Source organism: Aedes albopictus, chromosome 1 (assembly GCF_035046485.1).
Source record: "Aedes albopictus strain Foshan chromosome 1, AalbF5, whole genome shotgun sequence".
NCBI lineage: Eukaryota > Metazoa > Arthropoda > Insecta > Diptera > Culicidae > Aedes > Aedes albopictus.
In genome coordinates, this window is record NC_085136.1 from 337,774,578 (window position 1) to 337,799,154 (window position 24,577).

Below are 24,577 nucleotides of genomic sequence, written 5' to 3' on the forward strand. Positions count from 1 at the left end.
TACGATGAAAACGCACGATTTGATCTTGGGCGTAAGAACCATCCGTGCGCAACAAGAGCAATAAGTGCGCGGCGGATTTCCACTCAGACATTTTGATGGGCGCCGAAGCACGACGTAATGACGAAGGCTTTTCAATAACGGTGTAAGTAGTTTGGGGCGACTTTAATCAAAAGTGGGAGTAAAAGTTTTGTGTAAATTTGATAAATATGAATGGCGAGATGCTGTTCTCGACTGTTTATTCAACAGTGTTAACAATTTTGTGCTTTTTTTCAAAGGCGCAAGATCATTGGCGGAACAACCAAATGAAGTGATCAAAATCAGATGTGGAAATCCGCCTTTATTTAAATTATTGTTTTCCAGAAGTGGAAACTCATTTTTGAGCTAACGTCAGGAAAAATCATATGTTTATGAGTTGTTTCATTAAATTATGCTGAAAAGTGGTTTGTTTACATTTTGGCTCTTCCGCCCTTTTCAAATGTTGGTCTAGAATTCTTAGCGAAGCTGAGTTATTATTGAACAATACTATGAATAGAAGTACTAATGAAACACCATCAAAATTATTATTCGGAGTAAATCAAAAATGTAAAATTGATGATCAAATTAGGGAATATTTAGAATCGAAATTATATGTTGAAAGAGATTTAAGAGGAAACAAACCATCATCGTTTAGCAAAAACTCAAAAGCAGTTTTCTCGCTGAAATCTCAACCAATGTTAATAAAAATTTATCACTGCATTCTGGCCACCATCTGGATAACAGTGAAATAATTTTCAATGATGGTTTTGCGACTTAGAGGAAGAAAACTGCTTTTGAAAAATTGATGATTGCTGATGACTGAATGATGGTTATTTGAGCCTTAACTGATATTCGGCAAAAAGCATCGGAAAAGATAAAAATAGTTCAATCAAATAATAAAAAATATTACGATGAGAAATGCAAAATAAACAACATTTTTAATGTTGGTGATTTGGTTTATATTTATTCCAAACAGGCCAGAGGTTGGTGTGCCTCGTAAGCTTCAAAAACAATTCAAAGGCCCTTACCAAATTAAGAAATTTCTTCCTAATAATAGATTTGTTGTAGCAGATATTGACGGATTTCAATTAAATCAAGTTCCGTTCAGTTCGGTTTTTGATCCGTGTAATTTAAAACGTTGGACGCCCAATGATTTGTAACAATATACTTCGGGTCGAAGTCTCATCAGGATGGTCGAGTTGTAGTAGCGTGTACATCTATTACGTTGTTCATTTCCGTTTCCGTTATAGTAGGCTTAGGGATTAGACAGTTAGCAACACTTTAAGTCAATAAATTCATTCTGTTCCCAACCATCAACCAGACGACTTCTACAATATCTACCCTGCATTTGGATAAGTTTTCGGATTTTATATGAACACATTCACAACACCCATGAATTCGTATCACTAACTTTATTCTTCTAAATGTCTTCACAGCCACTCTCGATCACACCAAATTAACTCTCTCGAACTCGTAGGGCCAATCTTGGGTCAGCTCGGTTCGCTGCGCCACCACCGAAGCCGAAGACGGTGGCCTGGCATCCCGTTCGCTAAGACAGCAAACAACCGGATCGTGCACCTCGAAGTAGCACAGTTCCCGATGGACGTTGAAGCTCGGCTGATAGAACACACGCAACGCAAACGATTCACACTCCCGCACTCGCATGCAGAACCCCGTCTTGGGGTAGGGATCGGTAGGATACTGGACCTGACACAGATCACCGAGCCCTTTCTCGTTGTGCACGGGGAAAGTGATGTCCCGATCCGGTACGGGGACAGAAGCGGCAGCCGCCGATGAAACGATCGTCAGTAAAGCGAGGAACGCGATGTGAATGTGTTCCATGTTGATCGGTGGAACAGTGGTTACGAACTGATTGTAGACCCGCAAAAGTTTGTTTGATGCGGCTTTGGATTCAAGTAACTTGAAACTGGAATGAACGTACGCCGCTTCCTATGGGGATCATAAATGAACGGAACTCAAACTTCCCCAGGTGACGGTGCCACTGAACCAAAACAGGTTTGACCCGCAAACGGCGATAGAGGGTTTTCCCAATCCCAGTTTGTATGGAAATCTCACAAAAACATTTTCTACGTTGTTGTATTCAGGGGAACTGGGGTTAGGCGCTCATGAAGGTGTGGGACTCATGACGCGGAACTTCGAACTAGCTTAGGCCACAGAGAACAGACGTCCAAGCTCATGTAGTGCACTTGTGTAAAGCATTGCAACGGTTGTTTTGAAATAACTGGGAATGTGGCCATTACGCGGCGCTGTCAAATTTCGAATCGGGGTACAAATTTGCCGTTGTTTTACTTTTTGGCGCTAGTGTCACCGAGTGTGCACCCTAGTATAGTTCCATCAAGAGAATGTGTTGATTTTACTTGGAAAACGTTAATTGAATTCTTGTTCAACTTGTTTCTTATTGAAAATAATGGCACTAATTATCAACGGATTGCTCAAATTTGGTTGCTGTATTAGTGAAATAGTCATAAACATCTTGTTATTTAAGCAAATACAGCTTAGAATCTGAGTAGGAAAATTTAAAGGTGCGCTAGTGAAATATTTCTTCAGAATGCGCCATCATTGTGTCGAAACAAGTTTTTGAGTGGGAAAGTCACCGTCGATGTCGCTACTGAGCTTGTTTTTTCTTTACACAAGATTTTCAAGTAATTTTGTTCGATTATGTTCGTCTGTTCTCTGTGCTTAGGCCCACATAACTCTTTAAGTAAAAATATGAAAGTGTCAAAACCCTAGCAAGTAGAAACAATATCATATCAAAGTTTTAATATCTGTTCTCATACGCCTAAAAGTAGGCAATTGGCAAGTTATCATGACCGCTGCTATTTGCTTCCCCGTTAGACATCTGACCCGCAATTCCCCCATCAACAAAACAAGTTATTCGCTTAGAGCGCCCGATTTATGGCTCAGCGTCGTTGCGATTACGAGCTGCTTCGTCACTTCGAACGAAGCAGCAAATGGCACACGAAGATCGTTTCACTTTATTTCTATCATATCTTCAAACCTACTTTAACTCCGTACCGTTGGTTGTAGCGTTGGTAATGGTGGTGCGACGTCTTTTCTCTCTCTGCTCTGCTCAGGCACCCCACACGACCGACTCGATCCACGGCACAAAGGCTCCGACGCGGGTGTAGATGGCCGGGACTTCTCCGCCGCAGTACGTTCCGTATGATGTAATGCCCACGATCTGGAATACGCAATCGTTTTCCGGGTCACGCACCTGCAGAGGTCCTCCGGAATCGCCTTGGCACGTGTCCCGTCCGCCGGCTTTGAAGCCGACGCACATCTGACTGTCGATGAGGCGCCTCACACCGGCACGTGCGTAATAGTTGAGGCACGTGGGCCGATCGAACTGCTCCAGGACCACCTTCATGAGGATGTTGGTGCTGGGGCCGTCTAGGGGAGAGAAAAAAACGAGAAGAAGAGATGTTCAATGAGTAAGAGCATTCCTTAAATGGAGTAGACTGAATGAAATGTGGGCAACATATTTGCGTTCGTTATTTCTCCATTTATATCTCGTTTTTTTTTCGGACTTTTATTCAATAACATTCTACAATGTAGGAAACATTATAGAAAACTTTTTGGTATAACTGAAGCGATTTAAGTTAATCTTAATTTTTAAAATTCTGTGTAAATTTTCACATTTTGAAGTATTTATTAGCCGGCAATAAAACTACCGATCCCTTCAAGATTCAAATCTGATCTTAACTACTGTGGTGTATAATTTATTTTATTCAATTCAATTTACATTTTACTAGCTGACCCGGCAAACCTTGTATTGCCTTTTTTAATTGTGGATCTTTCACTACGACACTTTAGATTGGTTTAGTTCTGATGGTTTTGAGTATCTTTTGTTCTCATAAAACATATGATAATTTCATAGTTTTTTCTAGTATTTTTGTTAATTGTTTTTACTTATTCTACATATGAACACAGTCAACCTGAGGACAAATTGAACAATTCAATTATCTTGTTTATCATTTCATTCGACTATAATAATAAGTTCGAACTTCTATTAGAACATACTTCTTGATTGAGTAAGAAAGTTTTTGTTTTATTTTCCCTAATTATTATAAGTTTTTCTTGATTTTTCATGCGAAGGTCCACTCTTTTGTAACAGTGTAAAACAGTGTATTTTTAAAAGAAGAAACAAATCTCAGATGAAGTTTGCAGTTTGGTTGCTAACCAACTCACTATCAGCGTAACTTAAAAGGAAAAATCTGCCATAGAGTTAATAGTTCAACTGCCATCAACACAATATTGCCACTTGAAAGAAAAACTTATGATTAAAAGACTCATTTTGGTATCATAATGGCCTATTCTTTCCGAACTGGTTCATTATGTAACTGAAATGAGTTGCATAATGAAAAATAGTTGTATAATGTTCATAATGCAACTCATTTGAGTTGCATTATGAACATTATGCAACTCAAATGGGTTGCATTATGAAAAAAAATCATTGCATAAAATTTTGTATGGAACTCGTTGCAAAACTCGATTTTTTCAGCACTCTTAGTGCTTATCCAACTCGGCAAGCCTCGTAGGAAAAATGTACGACTTATGCTGAAAAAATCAACTTTTTGCAACTCGTTACATAAATAACTATTTTTTATCTGTATTACGAGATTTTTAGCACTTGGCTAGTTCATCTCGGGACCCACGCTTTACATCCCTTCCGAAGGAAGAACCCACATTTTACGGGAGTGGGATTCGATCCCAGGTCCCCGGCGTGACAGTCACGTGCTTTTAACCTTCACACCAGATCCGCTCCACAGGTGCATAATTGATAGCACAGCGGCAGGGATGGCATGCTCCTCAGTGTGAGTGCAAGTGTGCGCGGTTTTTATATGAAAACTAGCAGTCCCGGCAAACGTCGTACTGCCTGCCTACTCTGTTTTTTGACATCCGGTTCCATGAAGAAATGCCTCTCAAAATGGAATTTCTGATTTTCCAGTTTTTCTTGCCTTCCCGGTCACTTTTCCTCATTATTTTTTTTTTTTCATACGAACACGTCGGAATCCTGGCGGAATGCAACAGTGAAAGAATCATGTCGATCTGTTGACCCGTTCCCGAGCCTATTCGTGACATACAAACACTATTTCATTTTTATTTATATAGATAGATAGATGAGCTACACTGTGCACATTTTCAGTGCAAAATGCCATTCCTGCACAGCGGTACCCCTTTGAATTACGCGCGCGCCGCTGCCCGAACACTTTTGCACACTTTTCAACGCCTGTCACACCCAGGCCTGTGAACGAAAACGTTTTGTACTTCGTACACGTAAAATGCAGCATATTAGAAGTTCCGTGTCAAAAATTGAGCTCAATGCATAAATTGATTGATTGATTTTTTCTTTATTAAACAGACTTTCAGCCCTTGGCTGGTTCGTCTCTCGCAATGCATCAAAGCAAACCATGGATTACTGCACGAATTTCTACTGGCCTGCTTACTCTCACACGAAATTTGACATTTGGGCGGTGTCGGCCCCGCTCAAATGTCAAAATTTCTGTGCGAGTAAGCAGGCCAGCATAAATTCGTGCAGTGGACCATAGTTACAGCATTTCAAACTTGGCCATTTGTATGAAAACCGGCGTTTGCACCACAGTGTATGCTATTCATTAGTATCTAAGAATGGTCCACTGCACAAATTTATGCTGGCCTGCTTACTCCCACAGAAAATTTGACGTTTGAACGGTGTCGGCACCGCATGCTAGCAGGCTAGCATAAATTTGTGCAGTGGACCATTAGTATTTAATCTATAGGGAATGACGGGGTAAGAAGGCCCGCCGGAGTAAGACGGACCACCTGCAGTTCACCAAGAAAATGCCGTTTTCTATAAACTTTCACCTAGTACTCTGTTCAATACTCTGTTCAAGTAAAAAATATTTGTCATTAGGGAACGTCCATAAATTACGTCACGCATTTAGGGGGGAGGAGGGGTTCAGTAAAGTGTGACAACCCATACACAAAATTCAGAGGTCCCATACAAAAGTGTGACATAGGGGGGATTTTTTTTGTCCGTATTAACGAGATTTTTAACCCTAGGCTAGTTCATCTCGGGACCCACGCTTTACTTCCCTTCCGAAGGAAGAACTCACATTTTGTGAGTATGTCGGGAGTGGGATCCGATCCCAGGTCCTCGGCGTGATAGTCAAGTGTTCTAACCATCACACCAGGTCCGCTCCACAAGTCATAGGAGGGAGGGAGGGTTGAAAATGGGCAATTTTTGCGTGACTTAATTTATGGACGCTCCCTTATGAGTCATTTTGTGCAATGTTTATATTGAGATTTTCAAAACAAAATAAAGATTTTGCTCCATGATGATGTATTCGATCGATAATTTTGTCGCATATAACCTAAAAAATTTTGATTCGGAATAACGTTTTCAAACCAAAAAAGTAACCCGTTCATAATTTACCAGGAATGTTAACAAAACATAAGAGGAACGGGATTGAGATTGAAAACAAAAATCCTTATAAACTAGCCTCATAAGTAAAATCTGTCCAAGTGGGGTAAAAGCGACCACCTCGAACGGGGTAAGACGGCCACCCCGCAGATCATAGAATAATATGGCTGCACCCAATTTATCAAAAATTGTTTGTTGAAAATATGCCATTTCACATAAATTAACTCATATTTGCGTTGTTTGCGCTGGACGTAACTAGAAACAACATATTTACGATACCCCAATAAAAATAATGAATGGTAACTCCCGGACAATTACGTTATCCAATTTTCCATGTGAGGGACTTAAGGGAGTCATATCTTATTTTAACGTATGGAATTCAAACATTTCTAATTACTATTATTTATTTTAAAAAATAGTGATGATCCTTCTTACCCCGCTGGTGGGCCGTCTTACCCCGTCGTCAAAAAATAAAGTGCTTTTTAAGCACATTTTCAAATGGCTCAAAATTATAAAAGTTTCAACAGCATGAATCAAAAATAATTTTCTTGCATGCCCCACACCTTGAAAAATGATATACTGTGTTGAAACTAGTGTAATTCATTGTCAGTGTTAGGTAATGATTTTTTTTGGCTTAGGGTGGCCGTCTTACCCCGTCTTCCCCTACAACAGGGTGTCTTCAATCAATCAATTTCACTCCTCCTCAAGCGGCAACGATTGAAATCCCATCTTTTTTCTGTAGCATTCGTCAAAGGTTTAGTCAGGCTATCGACAATCATTGATCCTTTATGGCATTGTTCGACATAGATAAAGATCCCAGGTTAAGTTAAACCGCGAGTCGACAGCTTAGTTCTTCGACAAGTAACATCGCTATGCAGTTCTGATTATCTCCCCGGACGGTGATTGGTCCAGCAGCCATCTCGTCAATGTCCTTCATTAACTTCTGCATCCAAAGCAACTTCTGGTAGATCTCGGCCAAGGCCACGTATTCCGCCTCAGTGAAGTTCGATTTATGGTCTTGATGGGCTCCACCATAGCCAGCGTGAACGTGTGTTTTCAATTGTCCTAGTCCCCAAAGCTCCAGCTTTACATCTGCGGTCAACTTTAACGACAAATGTCTTGAAATCCCGCTTCAACAATACATAAGAACTTCAGATGCACAAATCTCAAGAAGCAAGCTTCAAACAACAGTGCAATTTATTATTCTGCCCCTGCTCACTTGTACCTAATAAGCTCAAAATAAGAAGATCAGGTGCGCTGGTTTAGTTTACGAAGAGATTTGTGCGCTCGAAATTGTGAGTAGGTGCAAAAGTCGGCCATTGTGCCGGCCATTTTGGGATCCTAACAAGTCTGTCCTTAAGTGCCGTTATGTTCGTTTGACATTCGTCCAGTCAGTAGGCTAAATCATTGAAGGACATAAACTAAACCCGAGCAGAGGAAAATATCAAAATAATAACAACGGAATCACAAAACCTGTTTTTGTATCTCGGTTTGTTATTATTAACTTATTAAGTCATCACCGTTCCATAACATGTTCTGTTGGGCAATCTTATTTTGTTATGATCGTGCTCTTGGTATATTTTCTTTAAATTACATTTCAATAACATGTTTTGTTGTAGCACAAGTTCAGTTATTATTGTGTCATTGAGACTTACAAATATTTGATCATTAATACTACAACATAACTAGCTTTGCAATCAAAACTACACCATTCGAGATTTTCGTTGTACACAGCATTCCGTGAGGAACTGTAAGAGAAAATATTATTTTGTCATCAGTTCCTCTTCTTACTGACATTACGTTTTAACTGTGACAGTGCCAACTTATCAGCCTTTTTGTTTTATAAGCACTTTGAAAAGTATACCTGTTTTTTTTTGTCCCAGTTTCAGTAAGATATGAATACGAAAATAGAAAGTGTAATAGAGTGTTAGGCATTTTAACATTTTGGATCAACTGGTGGAATTCAACGACGAACAACACATTTTCGACAAAAATGTAAAAAAATAAGTCATCAAGAACTCCATTGATTATTTTTAGACATTTTTATTTATTGATTTCACTGCATCGAGCCCACTTAGATTTACTTGGATAAATGTGTCAATAAATGAGGTAATAATGTAAATAAATCTTATAAACAATGAACCACCTAATAAAGGGTTTCAAAACGACGGTAGTTTTTCATCGTAAGTTGTTTAGAAAATAAACGAAAACTATTGTTTCTCTCTGTTTTCGATAATAAACCGTTTGCGACAACAATAGCGTCCCAATTATGAATGAAAAATTTAACAATAGATCCTATTGTTGCGTATCCCATTAAATGCATATGGGACTTTGGAGGAGTTCCTATCTGAATCAGAAAAAAAGCAAATTTTGTTTTCGGATTGTTATCAATAACTTATTCATATCAAAATTTGTTATTGAAATATTTTAAAAAATCGCTGTTATTAAGTTGTTATTGAAACTAACAAAACATGTTATTAAACAGGTCTTCCAGGAACATTTTTATGTTATATTTTTTGTTATTTTGCCGCTTATGACAGACAAGTTTAGAACAGGATATGTTATGTAAATAACATGAAAATAACTCTTTCCGTTACTCAGTTATTTTTCCAAAATAACACATTATATTATGCTGTTGCTATTCCCTTCTGCTCGGGGTACACAAAAAAATTGATTTAGACGAAACAGTATATAATTCGACATTATAGATATTCCACTAGAAGGCTCAGTTTTATTTAAAGATCAACATAGTTGTATGATCAAGCAGTAGAACCACCAACCCTGAATGAGTTAAAAAAGGTTCATAAAGAGCTGAAAACAAGTTCCCAGGATGAGATGGCAGACGAACTTCTAAAGCGCTGAAGCATGCAGCTACATCCATCAATCCACCAGATACATATGTGTTGCGGCGAAAAATAATAGCTATATCTTGGGCAGTGCTATTGTCAATATTGAATCGTTTGTAGGTGAAGTGTGTATGACCAGACAACAACAGATGAGACGTAAGCAAACTGCAGATCAGATGAGTTGCTCATAATAGTGAAATAGTTAATAGTTATTTATGCAATGAGTTGCAAAAAGATGATTTGCAACGAGTCGCATACAAAATTTTATGCAATGTTTTTTTTTTCATCCCATTTGAGTTGCATAATGTTCATAATGCAACCCAAATGAGTTGTATTATGAACATTATGCAACTCTTTTTCATAATGCAACTCATTTCAGTTGCATAATGAACCAGTACGGAAAAGTAGGTCATTATTATACTGAAATGAGTCAGATAAAATTTGAAATTATAACACTGAATTGCATAAAAATAATTAATTAAATAATAGCTTTGATCCGGTGTACTACCGATGCCCGCTTATATTGTTGTCCGGTCGGAGATAAACATACTGAAGAATTGTGAGTTTACTTTTTATAATGAATTGATACAATATTTAACCCAATAAACTTCATATTATAGCTTTAACTGATTAACACAAAAAAAAAACAATCTGCTGAAAGAACTTCTGCGACATTTTCTCCCGGCAACAATATGGATGAACTCTCATATGCCCGATCCATAGGAAAGACCGCATACTAAAGTGTGTCAATTACAAAGGGATTTCCCTTCTGAATTTGGCTTACAAAATACTGTCGTGTGTACTGTTCTACAGACTGAGACCTGTTGAGGAGCACTTTGTCAACAAACACCACATTGGTATTTAAGAGGGCTGTTCAACAACGGATCAGGTGTTTAACTTGCGATTGTTCCTAGACATATTTCGGAATGACAACTCGCAGACTCACCAACTATACGACTCAGTGAATAATCACAGAACATTGTAAAGAATTATAAATGATTTTTGAATCCTAAACTTTTTATCGAACTTCATTGAGGATCTGGCCGGCAGTTGTATTGTATGTTTGGTAAACACTGTCAAATTCATAAGAATTATAAAATTGTATCTGAAACATTAAATTTATTAAACCTGCAAAGCATCTCTGTGGCATGTTATCCGACCAACTTATAGAAAAATCTATAATGATTTTTCAAAGAATTGCGAGAAAAACATTCTAGAGCCTCGTCCGATACATACGAAAAAGTTCAAAAAGGTATATCAAGGGTATCCCAGTACTGATACCTTACAAAGTATCGATGTTATAATGTATCTTCGAGAAATTCATTAAGAATTTCAAAAGGAATTTGGCTAGTAAAGCCTGTATCCGCAATAATCGGGACACAGAAATACAGCTGTAACTCTGCAATAGACACATTAAAATTGCTCAAATTTGACCTAACAACATCTTAAGATGTGTTCTTTTCACTTACAAAATTTCATGTGAATCGGTGCAGTACTTTTTGTTGTAGCAATGAAAGAGTCGAATGTGCGCCATTGAATTTTGTACAGCCCCTAGTTTTGCTTGTCAGTTCTGTAACTTTTGAATTTGGCCAAGGAAATGGCTGAAATTTTGAACACAAACATCTCAATTTACATTTGTTGCATAGGCAAAATTTCAAAAAAAAGTCGATGTACTATCAACTATTTTATAGTCGAAACATATATTGGGACTGACCGTGATTTTAGCCCCTCAGACAGCAATTAGTCAGCACCCTTTATTGTTTCGATTGTACCATGGAAAGTACTACACCAATTATCATCAAATTTTGCAGGCATAATATATACATAATCAACTAACTTCTGTGAAAATTTCTTGAAAATTGGCAAAGAAATTCAAAAGTTATGAATATGCTAACATCGCACATGAAAAATGCGAAAAAATTTCACTAACACTCACGCCTATCAACACCAGTATCGTTCAAACCAATTTATCAAAGTTGATGAAATTTTGCAAGAAGGTGTCCCTATGAGTATCATAACTGCTGACGAAATTTCATAGTTATGATCACAGAACTTTGAACTGTAGCGTAATAGAACCATCTATTATGTGAATGAAAATTGGTCATGATTGTTCAAAATGCTCAAAACCACGTCTATTTGTTTTTCATCCACAGTTGAAAGTAATGCATCGATCTTTATGAAATTTTGCACAAATAATAAACATACACCAAAAAGTTCTCAGTCAAATTTTTGGCCAGTTTTACTGATTCACTACTGTGTCCCCATTATTGCGGATACAGGCTTTATTTGCTATGATTTGAAAAGGGATCTTCGATTGTCTTTAAATCAAGCATCTTAATCAGTGGTGCTCAGCGCTCAGCGAATTTTTGCACAACTTTTGGTTAGAAATCAATAAAAATTGAAGAGATATGCTACAAACTTATGCTCAATCCAAAGCTTGGTTTGGTGTTGAAGCTAACTATTCATGAAGAAAAATCTCAGTCATATTTATTGTTGTCGAGATTTGCACTCATTTTTAACGAAGTTCGTCAAATTACAAAAATATACGAAACTAATTTCAGTTTAATTACTACTAGCCTCGAAACTAAGCTTCGTTTAAATACAAATTTGCTTATTGTTAAAGTGGGTTATGATAAGTACTAAGCAATTTTGTTGGCGAAATGCGTAAAGGGCTAATCACTTTTGATCTTAATGGAAGTTTGCTTATAAATTTTCTAAAAATTCTTCATCCTAAACAGATTTTTTAAAACCCTTCCAGAGATCTTTGATAAATATAGGATCAACGCAGGGCTTCGTCTAGTTGCTGCCGAAAATCCATCGAAAATTTGCTACAAACCACATACAAACTTCTGTAGAAACCAAATTCTAAATTCGTTAAGAATTTGCCAAAAATCTTGTTCTAGAAATTCTAAGAATTCAAGGTAGGGTCTGGCCAAAGTCTACGGTTCATACAAATTAAAAAAAAAAATGAATGGACAAAGTCTACGAGGGAGAGGGGGGAGTTCTGAGATGACCAAAAAAGAGTCTACGCACAGTGTTCGAAATCGATGATTTTACGATCAAAATTAAATAACTTTTTTTAGGTTGATTCTAGAGGTTTGGCGTGTTCTACAAAGTTTTTCTGCATGTTAAAAGGCGTCTTTTGATAAAATGTAATAAATGATTAATCCCCCTAGAAGTGAGATAAAAAAATTATTTTCTCGAAATATTTTTTTAGAGGTTTGACGTCTTCGGCAAAGTTGTAGCCCATAATAAAAGAACAAAAATCGTAGAACATGTCAAAGCTCCATCTCTTACGGTTTTCAAGATATGGAGCGTTTTGTGCGAAGTACCCCTAAAACTAGTTTTTTTCAGTGTAGCTTCAACAAATAAAATCCTACAGTTTTGTAACCTTCTACAAACTTGTTCAGGACGTCGAATTACACATTTCTTCCGAAGATGTCAAGTCATTATATCTGAAAACAAAAAAGTTATAGGCAAATTTATCATATTTTAAGGTGTACTTTCACCTTAAGTAACTATTTCCGGCGCAAAATGGCGCAGATGGCTCAGTCGGTAGTTGAAAGATTAGACTTTTTACTATTACTTGGGGGTGGAAACCCTCGTGGGTAATAGTGGGAAAGGTGGTTTAAATACATGACAAAAACTAATTATTTTGCCTGTAATACAAGCAAAATAAATAACAAAATAATAATTAAGAAGCTCATAGTAATTTTTACTGCACTGTGTTTCTTCCGGTAATATTAATATAACCCTGAAAACCCCAATCAATACTTACAGTTCTGATCCGCTCCATATCCGGACGCCGTCAGCTTCTGATCCGGCACATCCGCCGATTGGTACAAACAGGCCGGTCTGATTGCCTGGCTAAACGCTACCTTCCCCACCAGCTCGACCAGCGCAATATCGTTGTGCTTCGATTTGGCCGAATACTGTGGATGGGAGATTGCATCCCGAACCTCGTATTCCTGCGGCTTGGATCCATCCGCATCGGATACCAGATTCAAATCCCCCAACCGAACCGTCACCAGACTGGGGGCCATGCAGTGAGCTGCCGTCAGGACGAACCGATCGCTAATCAGCGAACCACCACATTTGTAGCTGATGGAGTCAGTGGGAGACTCCTGGTAGCCCAGGGCAGCCATGTGCGGGAACTCTCCCAGTTTGGCTGCCTCTCCACCGATTATCAGTTTGTTGTCGGTGGAGCATGCCTTGCCCTGCTTCAAAGTCACTTCTGCGTTCTGTTTGAGGGTGCTGAGTAGCACTGTGGGGGTCGCCTGGCGGAGGTACTCTTTACATTCTACAAGGAAGAAGAAAGAAATTTGGAAGTTATTGAGAAAAATAAGAAATAAATTAAATATGAACTTACTTCTTACGCTAACGCTTTCGGACGCGGCTTGTTGCTGTATCTGCTGTAGCCGGTTGCGATAGTCAACCGGGCAGCATACTACGGCTTCTCGTGGGGTGTAGGAGCAGATGCTGATGCGGGCACGAATGACCTCCAGCACCGGACGGCACGCGCTGTAGGGAACGCAGACTCCGACGCCGGAACCAAAGCGGCACTCATCACCTGATTTGAAAGGATAGAAAAAGAATATCGTAAGTTTGGTAAGGGATTTTCCACAACTATTTCTTACTTGTTATGGAAAACGCACACATAAAACCGTTTATGTAGACGGACTTGGTGGTCTAGTGGCTACCCCTTCTGATTCGTATGCGGAAGGTCCTGGGTTTATTTCTTAGCCTGTCACTAGACTCCTACTTCGTATTTTTCTAAGTCCTTTCTCTCTTTCTCTTCTCTACATATACAACTCATTTTTATTCATATGTTCGTTCATAGCTCATCGCCATTTTTGGTTGAAAACGTCGCTTCCCTTCCTTTCAACCTTGACAGTACAGTGTCTTAAAACATCTACAAGTTTTGCAACCAAGCGAACTGTGCCGCTTCTCCTTCAGAGCAATCAACACACAATCTATCACCTAAATATGTCTCCTATGGATATATTCATGGATCGCATCACCGACCAAAGGTGACTCCCGCAACGATCTCACATCCTACCCTACTAACAAATACCCAAGTCTGTGCTGGTTATGGTAACGCAGAGTGCTTTCGGTCATTAGTAGCAACAACCATTACTCTCTATCTATCTAGAACCCCCGGTAGAAATTTAGACAGGAAACTTGAGAAAATCTTTTAGGAAATACAGAGCGGAACTCCTGAAAGAATTTCAGGAAGAATTCCTGAAATTTCTTGAGAGAACACCCGGATGAAATCATGCGGAAAATTTGAGGAATCCTCGGAAGAATTCCAAGAGAAAATAACGTAATTCTTAGAGGATGTGTGGTAGTGAATCTGCATTGTAATTCGTCTAGCCATCCAGTGAACGCTGGTAGCACATGGTCTGCCAAAGGCACATCAAGCAATCTAGTAGGCACGACAATCAGTCGATGCGCCAAACGCCAACGATCGCGAACGTCAAAAGTGCAAGCCGAAGTTACTTCCTGGAGGCACCCTCTTGTCCACGAATTCTAAGCTCCACAGAGAATTCCTGTAAGAACTTCAGGAGCAACTCCTTGAAGAATTTATGAAGGATTCCCAGGAAAAATCACCGAAGTTATCTTTGGACGAATCCTCTGAGGAACATTTGAATCAATTTCGGGAACCCCTATTGCCACAGCCTGCGGTAAAGACGAGGGTTTTTAACATGATCATGCTTAAGATGAAGGATTCGATTCCCGGTTCGATGCCTCCAAGCACTCCTCTTGGGTTTCCTCCAGGAATTCCTCCTGTAGTTCTTTCAAAAACTCTTCCACCAACTGTTTAGAGAAATTTAATCATTGAAGTCTTCCAGGGATTCGTCCATGAATTCCTCAAGGGATTCCTTCAGAAATTCCTTCGGGAATTGTTACAGGATGCCTCTGTGAATTCCTCCAGGTATTCGTCTAACAATTTCTACAGGGATTCGTCCAGGAATTCTTCTAAAAATTCCGCCAGAGATTCCTCTAGAAGTTCCTGCAGAGATTCCTCCGGGGATTCCTCCAGGGAATTTTCCTGAAAGTTTTCCAGTGCTTCTTCATGAAAATCCTCTAGAAATTCCTCCAGGGATTTCTCCAAAGACTCCTCATGGAATTTATGCTTGGATTCCTCCAGGAGTTCCTCTAGAGATTTCTCAAGAATTCCTCAAGGAATTCCTCCAGATATTCTTCCAGGTATTCCTCTAGAAATTCCATCCAGGTTTCCTCCACAAATTTTTCAGGGATGCCTCCTTGAATTCCTCCAGGGATTGTATTTGAAAGTTCTCCAGTGATTCTTAAAAAGAAACCTACACAAATTTCTCCAGTGATTTCTATACGTTTTCCTTCAGGGGTTACTCCAGGAGTTCCTTTGGATATTTCTCAACGAATTTTACTAGTGATTCCTCCGGGAACTCTTACAGACGTGTCTCCAAGAATTTCTCCAGGGGTTCCTCCATGAATTCTTTAAGGATTGCCTCTTGGTATTTATCCAGGGATTTCTATAGGGACCTCCAGGATTTCATTCAGGGATTCCTCCAGGAAACCTTTAAGAATTTCACCAGGAATTACCCTAGGAAGTACTGCAGAAATTTCTCCGGGAAATCCTGCTCCTGGAGTTTATACAGGCATTATTCCAAGAAATCCTCCAGGGATTCCTGCATGAATTCCTCCTGAGATTACTTTTCAGCACTTCTTCAGGAATCCCCAGGAAATCCTCCATTCAGAAATTCCCCCTGGAATTGCTCCCGGAATATATCCAGGAATTATTCCAGGTATTCCTTCAGGCATTCCACCAGGATTTTATGCAGGCATTTTCCCAGGGACTCCTCCAGGAATTCCACCAAAAATACCTCCTGGAATTACCCCAAGATTTTTTCCAGGAATTGATCCAGAAATTCCTTCGGATATTCTTACATCAATTTCTCCAGGGATTCCTTCAAATTTTTTCAAGGATTTCTTCAGTAATTCCTTCGCGAATTTTTCCAGGGACTTTTCCGGGAATTCTTCCAGGGTATCCTCCAGAGATTTCTTCAGGAATTATTTCACGGATTCTTCCAGAAATTCCACCAGGAATTCCTCCAATGATTCCTCCAGTAATTAATCCAGATATTCCACAAAGAACTTCCCAAGAATTCGTCCTGGAATTCTACCAGAAATTCTTTTGGGAATTCCTTTAGGAATTTATCTTGGAATTTCTTCAGAAATTTCTCCAGGAATTCCTCCCAGATTTCCTCTAGAGATTCCTTCAGACTTTCATTCAGGGATTACTCCAGGATTTTTTTTTTCCAGAGATAGTTTCTTGGAAGTACCCCAAGAATTCCTCTAGGGATTTCGTCAGGAATTTCCCCTGGAATTCCGCCAGGAATAAGTTGAAACTGAAAATACTTACTCCGAATATCAGTAGGTAGATGGAGTTCAGCAGACAGCGAGTCAAAAGAATATTGAAAGCATACATTTCTGAGAATGCGGCTCGGGTTGTCAAGACGACTATCAAAACAAAAACAAATCAACGACGCTGGCGCGCTGGGCGTTGATGCAGACGACCGTAATTTGATAATTACCGACACTGGTATAGTGTCTTCGGTGAATTTGTTCAGCAGGTCAAGAACTATCTGGCAACGGCGACTTTGGTTCGCGATTTGGCCGCTAGGCGGCACCAGTGTCAAAAATGTTCAAACTTTCATATCTCAGAAACCTGATAAGATAGAATGATGCTGTCTTCGTCAAAGTTCTTCAGCATGCTCAGAACTATCTGATAGTAAAGTTTTTGGTTTGGGATTTATCCGCTAGGTGGCGCCTTTTGTCTGAAAACTTCAAACACGTATATCTCGATACCCTAATGAGGTACAAGCATGCCGTTTTCAGCAAAGTTGTTCAGCCGGCTAAGAACTATCTGGCAATGGCGTCTTTCGTTCGAGAATCATCCGCTAGGTGGCGTCAGGGTCAAAATTGTTCTAACTTCTATATCTCAGAATCCTTATAAGATAGAATGATGCCATCTTCAACAAAGTTCTTCAGCAAGCTAAAAACTGTTTGATAGTCGAGTCTTTGGTTCGTGATGTATTTGCTAGGTGGCATCTTGCTTGCGTAAAATATTTAAACATGTGTATCTTGATACTCTAATTATCTAAAAGCATGGCGTTTTCTGCAAAATTGTTCGGCAGGTTGAGATCTATCCGGCAATGGAGACACTAGGTGACACCAACATTCAAAACGTTCAAACAATTTTTGCCTCAAAAATCTGAAAACTTCCAGCAAATTGTTCCGAAAGTTAAGAGGAAGTAAGACTTATTTGGTGTACTTGGTTCTGATATTATTCGATAGGTTCCGTCTAGAATCAATAAAATATTGAAATATTGCACACCCTAATGAACAAGAAGTATTCCGTTTTCAGCATAGTTGTTTAGCAAGCTTAGAGCTATTTAGCAGGATTGTAGGCGGCCGAGTACGGTGGTGCACCACCCAGTGGATTCCCAGTGGAATTTTTGGAGAAATTCCCGGATAAATTCCTGGAAAAAATCCCGAAAGAATTCTTGTAGAAATTCCCCCACAATATTGCTTCTTTTGCTCCGTTTTTTCTTCCGGGAATGTCTATGGGAATTTCTACAAGAATTCTTCCGGGAATTTTTCCAGGAATTTATCCGAGAATTCCACTGGGAATTCCTCAAGAACTTTCTCCAGGAATTTCTTCAAGAAATCTTCCAGGAATTACTCTAGGACATCTTCCAGCAGTTCCTCCAGGAATTCCTCCGGGGATTTCTCCGGAAATTTCTCCAGGATTTCCTCTAGGACTCCCATCAGGAATTTCTCCATGAATTCCTTCGGATTTTTTTTCCAGGATTTCTTCCGAAAATTTCACTGAAAATTTCCTTAGGAATTCCTTTATGAGTTCCTCCAAGAATTCCTCCATGTATACCTCCATGAATTTGTCCGGGATATTTTCCATGAGTTTCTCGAGGAATATCTCCAGCAATGTCTCCGGGTATTCCTCCAGGAATTTGTTCAGGAAAACTTTCGTTTTTTTTTTCAAGAAAACCCTCTGGGAATTTCTGTAGAAACTCCTCTACGACTTCCTCTGGGAATTTCTCCAGGAATTCCTCCGAGAATGTTTCCGAGAATTATTGTCTACAAGCATCCCGGAAGAAATTTTGGAAAAAGAGTGTCTTGAATAAACCCGGGAGGCATCCCAAAAGGGATGGGCACAAATTTCCCGAATGGAGGAGAACGTGCCTCTAGAGCCGACTTACTGATCCCAAAAGGGATGCCGGAAAGAACCCATGCAAAATCCTTGAAGAATTCTCTACCAGGACAATCTTGTAGAACCCATAAAAACCTCGAGAGGAAATTCAAGACAAATCCAAAGATGAATCCAAGAACATAGAGTATTCTCTTGGGAATACCGTCTGGAAACCGTGAAAGTATTTCGGGAAGAATCCCTGGTATTTCTAGAGAAATCCCGGGAGGAATCTAAAGAGGATTATTCCGGATTTCTGAAGACGATTGTTTCAGAATCCTGAAGAGGATTCTCTAATAATCCTGGAGATTGTTCTCCCAGAACCCTGAGAAGTATTCACCAGCATCATGAGGGCGAGTATTCTCCCAAAATACTGTGCAGGATCAGGTTCTCTCAGAATCCAGAGAGGGATTTCTCCAGAATCCTGACGACGATTCCTCCAGAATCGTAAAAACGATTCTTCCGGAAACCTGAGGAGGATTCTTCCACAATCCTGACGAGGATTCTTTAGAATCCTGAATAGGATTCCCCCAGAGTTCTGAAGGGGATTTTTCCAGAGTCCTGAAGAGGATTCTTTCAGAATCCTGACGATTCTTTCAGAACCCTGAAGAGGATTCTCCCAGATTCCTCAAGAGAAGTCTTCTAGAATCCTGAAAAAGAATCTCCCATCACTCTGACGAGGATTCTTTCAGAATCACGACGAGGATTCTTACAGAATCCTGAGGAGGATTCTCCCAGCGTCCTGAAGGGAATTTTCCCAGAGTCCTAAAGAGGATTCTTCCAGAATCTTGAAGAGGATTCTCCCAGAATCCTGAAAAGGATTCTCCCAGAATCCTAAGGAGGATTCTCTCAAAATCATGAATAAGATTCGTTCAAAATCCTGAGGAGCGTTCTCCCAGAGTCCTGAAGAGGATTCTACTAAAATCCTGAAATGGATTATGCCAAAAGCCTTAGGATCAATCTCTCACAATACTGAACCGAATTATCCCAGAATCCTTAGGATAATTATCCTCTAGTCCTAAGGTATCTCCCCGAATCCTGAGACGGATACTTCCACAATCCTAAAGACGATTCTTCCAGAATCCTAAAGACCTAAAGAATCGCAGGAGGAATCTTAGGAAAAACAAACAAGAGTAATTAATGAGAACAAGCTCATTAGAATCCAAAAATAGCCGCCACAATGGCCGACTTATGCACCTACTCACGATTTTGATCGCACAAATCTCACAAACAACTGAACCAGCGCAACGGATCTTTTTATTTTAAACTTATTACAAGTGAGCAAGAACAAAATAAAAATTACACAATTGTATGAAGATTACTTCTTGAGATTTGTGCATTTGAAGTTGAGTAGTGATTCAAAGACGTCTGTCTTTGTTGAATCATATCTCGGAGCCACAGCGGTAAAGGTGTTGGTATTCAAGCTGACCATGCTATGAGTGACGGGTTCGATTCCGGATCGGTCCAGGAACTTTTCGTAAATGAAATTTCCTTGACTCATTTGAGCCAAGAGTACCCGGGTAGAGGTGAATGGCAAATCAAAAAACAAGAGAATAACAAATTTTATTGTCATAACTTATTTTGTCATTCAGGAGTTCTTCATGAAGAGCTTAAAACAACATGTCAATGGATACCATATCAAAATATGACATTCGCTCGTCATTTTTAAAATTTAGAAGAATAACTTAAGAATTAAGAATAATGTCTTATTTTGCAACCATAACAAATTTTGCAATTGGTGAGATATTGTTGACCTCTTACGAGTTTGATGAACCATCGCAGTTTTGGCACTAATTTAGAACAACATAATGACAACATTTGAATTTTGGTTATTCTAATGGTAACTTGATTTTTTTTTGTTGATAGGTAAATAACTAATTTTGATATTGTTCTGTTTTCAATTACTCAATAATGGTATATTGTGCAATTCTCAACCTTAACTTTTTTTTGTTCTTGGTTTGCCATTATAATGTCAAAATTTGACATTCTTTAATTATTTCAAAGAACAATGTCAGTTATTATTTTTGCCCTTTTGTCACACAAATTTTAACATTCAGTAATTCTGTTTTAATGGTAAAATTTGCAATTGTTTTGAAATTCTTTTCTGCCCGGGTATCTTTGTGCCTGTCACACGATAAACAGATGCAAAATGCTCATTGCCAGAGTATGCTTTCAGTTCATAACTGTGGGAGTGCTCATATAATACTAAGCTGCGAAACAGGCTTTGTTCCAGTGGGTACGTTATGCTAAAAGAATAAGAAGGAGTCATCAAAGTGAACCCAGCTCACGTGACTTGTCTTGTTTGTTGACTAACAAGCTGTCCGGCCATTTGGCCGAATGCCGTTTGGCCGAATGCCGTTTGGCCGAACGCCATTTGGCCGAATGCCATCTGGCCGAATGGTCGTTTGGCCGAAAGCCGTTTGGCCGAAATATGCTCAAAAGAATTCAGAGGAAGTTTTTAACATTCCAACTACCAATATGATCATCAGAAATATTTCCTTCTTTTAATCATAGGCTATTCTTTCTAGTTTTGAAATTCAGGGATGAGTTGGCGTTGAGTCTGTCAATATTTTATCAAAGATTTTTCCTTCTTTGAATTATAGGCTGTTCTTTCGAGTTATACTGATGCGAGGAATAGTGACATGGTCACTTAAGTTCATCATTTATTTTCGGCCAAACGGCATTCGGCTAAATGGCATTCGGCCAAATAACCCTTTCGGCCAAATGGCGTTCGGCCAAACGGCATTCGGCCAAATGGCGTTCGGCCAAATGACCCGGAACCATACTAACATTCCTTCCCTTCCTCGATGGCTGTAACGACAAGAACGTAGCTGGTGCCGTTATTGGCCCTATACAGTTTTGAATGTAGGGGCACATTGAGAACGGTAAGCAGATCCCAAGCTCCGTTTTTGCCGTTTATTGATTCCTATAGCAATTTCGATTGTTCTGGTCTATTGCGGAGTAGAAACTAAGAAAATTGAATGTCGATTATGATAATCGGGCAACAAAAATTAGAGTGAATGCTTTTCGAATGACGAACCAGAAAACTAAAAAAACTACAATCAATTTGATGTGATACCGACCAGAAAAGAGGATTTCCTATTACGGCATCTTTCACTCTTGCCACCCTTGCATTGTAATGCATTGATCACATTCCGCACTGATTGCAATTTGATGATAATGTCTCTGAATACCAAGTTCAGAGCGAGCAATCGTGCCAATGAGAGTTCAAGGGAGGAATAAAACACATTCTTACTGTACTGCCGTTTTAAGTGTGTCAAGTTGACATTCAATGTATCTATGGTTAAGGTGAAGATATGACGAAGTCATACCTGGATAATCAAATCATGGTATGTCCTAAAAAGTTGATCGATTGGATACCCGCTGATCAAGACCAATCGATCAACTTCTCAGCACAAACCATGATTTGGTTCTTCATATTTGTGCTTTTTGAAAATTCGAGGTGTGGCTTCGTCACATTTTCACCTTAAAACATCACGATGAGCCTCCCCATCCAAGCCATCGTTTCCCATATTTGTTTGTTATTTAACGAAATACGTCTAATTGAACACAAGTAGGCAGATTGCAATTGCAACGATTCCTTCTTATGTACATGTATACCAATCGTAGTAAACCGTACTTACCTTCCAAAGCACGTGCTACCGCCAGGCATCCCAATACCGTCAGCAATCTCATCAACATCATACCGGCGTGCATCGTTTACGGACACTTTCGATACTGCTTTCAATGTTCCATCAGATACAAAACAAAAACTGTGATCCTTGTCAACACAACACAACGGCCTGCTTCGTTACGGTGACCTGGTACAAGCCCCAATCGCCTATTTGCTATTCAAACGTTCAGTAGGGGTAGAAGACGATGGATGGTATTTAATCAATTCGACGACTTTTTCTCTCGAATTTGTCTACCAACCGACGACGACCCAGGACTGCGCAAAAACCAGGTGTTTATTTCGCAGCTCGCAGTCAACAACTAAAACCGTCCGACCGATCGGTCGGCTGGTGGATCTTCGGGCAAGGAAGCCGGTTTTTCGCTTTTGTGTCGTCAGTACCTAGTTATAGGTTGTCGTCAAACGAACCTGACGGGAGGGTGTGATCGTGTGATAATCGTACGAAATGGTGATTTACGCGGCTACCCGAAAGCAGGAAGATGAATAATCTCTAACCGAACGGATGCACCACTTAGTTTCTTCTTCCATGATGAAGTGTAAAAACCAAGTAGGTAGGGGTAGACATAGTGGCGATCATTACCAACAATCGGCGGTGGCAGGCACGATCGATTACCTATCGCTTTCTTGGTGCTACCGACAATGGTAGGTACGATGGCAGAGTGTAAAATGTTCAATATCAATTAGAACAACAACCAACACGAATATCAAAAATACTGCATTGAGATAAAACTCAACATCGTGGATGATTCTTCTCACATCCTTCTCATTAATTTGTCGGCCATTGAAAACAACATTACTCGATAACCACAAAAGTATGCTGATCTTGTAAACGAGAGTTTGTTTTAACCGACATTAAATGTAAATGAAACGATAATGACGAAAGTAGAAAGTCAATCTTCACCTCGGATCAACGATTTTTTCACACTCTGGTCGACGGTGAGTGATCTCAGCAGGCGTTGACAGAACTGGATGCATGCCCTCTCTCAGTCAGTAGAGAGATTGATGGTGGTTTTTGGAGGAGCAGATGATTCCTAGTTATGGAACCGGTTTTCCTGGGTGAATTTCAACTGATAATGCGGGTGTGATCGTTCTGTGACGAACCATGATGCTTCTTAATTAATTTACGTCTCACAAACGGAACGTGTCATTAAACGATCTGATTCATACCAAGGTTTAATTACTTCGACGAGGTTGTAGATTGTCCCCGTTTTGAGCGATCTCCTGTTCATTTGGAAAGAAAATGTGTATGGGGCTGAAATTTGACATTGATGTATCCTCAGTGCTGTCGCAACGTCACTGGCCTCGAACACGTTTGTTATGCTTGGTTTCAAGGCCGGAGCTATATATAAGGAGCTTAGTTAACGAGAGAAGGTTTTGCTCCTTGGGGTTTGAGATGGATTCAAGGAGGTTTCCAGAAGTTTCAGGAAACCTCAAAAGGACACATGTTTGTAAACATTCGTCACTTCACGACCTTCGTTGCTGTGGTCGGGTGTCAGCTTGCTTTGTTTCACTCGTGCGCTACCGATACCTCCTACATACAACACGAACGACAGAAAGAAGATCAATACAGATTGAAAAGGGTCAATTCAATGTCGTCTGGCACGATGACATTTATCTATTTCTAGCTTTTTGCATAGATTTCAGCCAACTCCGATTAAACAAAAAGAAAAACACTAATAGCAAATAACAAAAAAACGCATCTACCAGCTTTCCCAGTGTTCCTTATGCGACCAATCATCTGGCCACACTGTCTTAACAATCCACCCCAGGTAACGGGACACCCTCGTGTAGAGCCCGTACTCCGCCGAGCCGCAGATTTTTCCATACGATACCACCCCCACTACGTGATACCGACATTCGCCCTCTTCAAACACCTGCAGCGGTCCTCCGGAGTCCCCATGGCAGGCATCCTGATTTCCATCCAGAGATCCAGCGCAGATTTGACGATCGATCAGCGGACTTTGGCCAATTCCCCGGTACATCCGGGCGCATTTTTTTCGGTCACTCGGCACGTCCAGAGACACCTTGCCCAACTTATCCGACAGGTGGGAATCTGTTGGGAAAGGCTGCGTATTGACCACTAATAGTTCTAATCGAGTATATATCCGAACTCACCCTGACTGGTTTTACCCCACCCGGTGACCGTGGCCCGTTGAATCCGCTCGGTTCGATCCGTACCCAAGCAGGCCGGCCGCACATGCAGCGATATCGTAACGTTACGTGCCAGCATCAGCAGCGCTATGTCATCGTACCGTGTTTCCGGCGAGTAATCCTCGTGAACGATCTTCTTCTCGATCCGGATGTCCTCCGCGTCGGGATCGTACAGGTCCACCACTCCAACCCGAACGACC

The 24,577-nt window shown here is 40.0% G+C and overlaps 3 protein-coding genes across 3 annotated transcripts; all 3 read right to left on the reverse strand.

The window, feature by feature from the left end:
* Positions 1-1,412: 1,412 nt before the first annotated feature.
* Positions 1,413-2,134, reverse strand: LOC134285838 (uncharacterized). The gene has a single exon (XM_062847461.1). It carries the CDS (start codon positions 1,855-1,857, stop codon positions 1,462-1,464), a length of 396 nt encoding a protein of 131 aa, XP_062703445.1. The 5' UTR covers positions 1,858-2,134; the 3' UTR covers positions 1,413-1,461.
* Positions 2,135-2,907: 773 nt separating this feature from the next.
* LOC134285837 (venom protease-like) lies at positions 2,908-22,638 on the reverse strand. Its single transcript, XM_062847460.1, has 4 exons — positions 22,180-22,638; positions 13,655-13,855; positions 13,064-13,585; positions 2,908-3,426 (listed from the first exon to the last, which is right to left on the reverse strand). Exons 1-4 carry the CDS (start codon positions 22,250-22,252, stop codon positions 3,107-3,109), a joined length of 1,116 nt encoding a protein of 371 aa, XP_062703444.1. The 5' UTR covers positions 22,253-22,638; the 3' UTR covers positions 2,908-3,106.
* A 1,162-nt stretch (positions 22,639-23,800) lies between these two features.
* Positions 23,801-24,576, reverse strand: LOC109412845 (venom protease-like; the record flags this gene model as incomplete). The annotated part of the gene is given in 2 exon segments (XM_062851422.1): positions 23,801-24,279; positions 24,342-24,576. Coding segments are annotated over 2 exon segments (588 nt in total), but the record flags the coding sequence as incomplete, so codon positions are not given.
* Between the last annotated feature and the right edge of the window lies 1 nt (position 24,577).

Excerpts from the sequence above, each read along its gene's own strand:
- LOC134285838 (XM_062847461.1), bottom strand. The coding sequence starts at position 1,857 with ATGGAACACATTCACATCGCGTTCCTCGCTTTACTGACGATCGTTTCA.
- LOC134285837 (XM_062847460.1), bottom strand. The coding sequence starts at position 22,252 with ATGCACGCCGGTATGATGTTGATGAGATTGCTGACGGTATTGGGATGC. Across the intron at positions 13,856-22,179 it reads GGTAGCACGTGCTTTGGAAG|GTGATGAGTGCCGCTTTGGT; the intron begins GTAAGTACGGTT and ends CTTTCAAATCAG. Across the intron at positions 3,427-13,063 it reads ATATGGAGCGGATCAGAACT|ACGGCCCCAGCACCAACATC; the intron begins GTAAGTATTGAT and ends TCTCTCCCCTAG.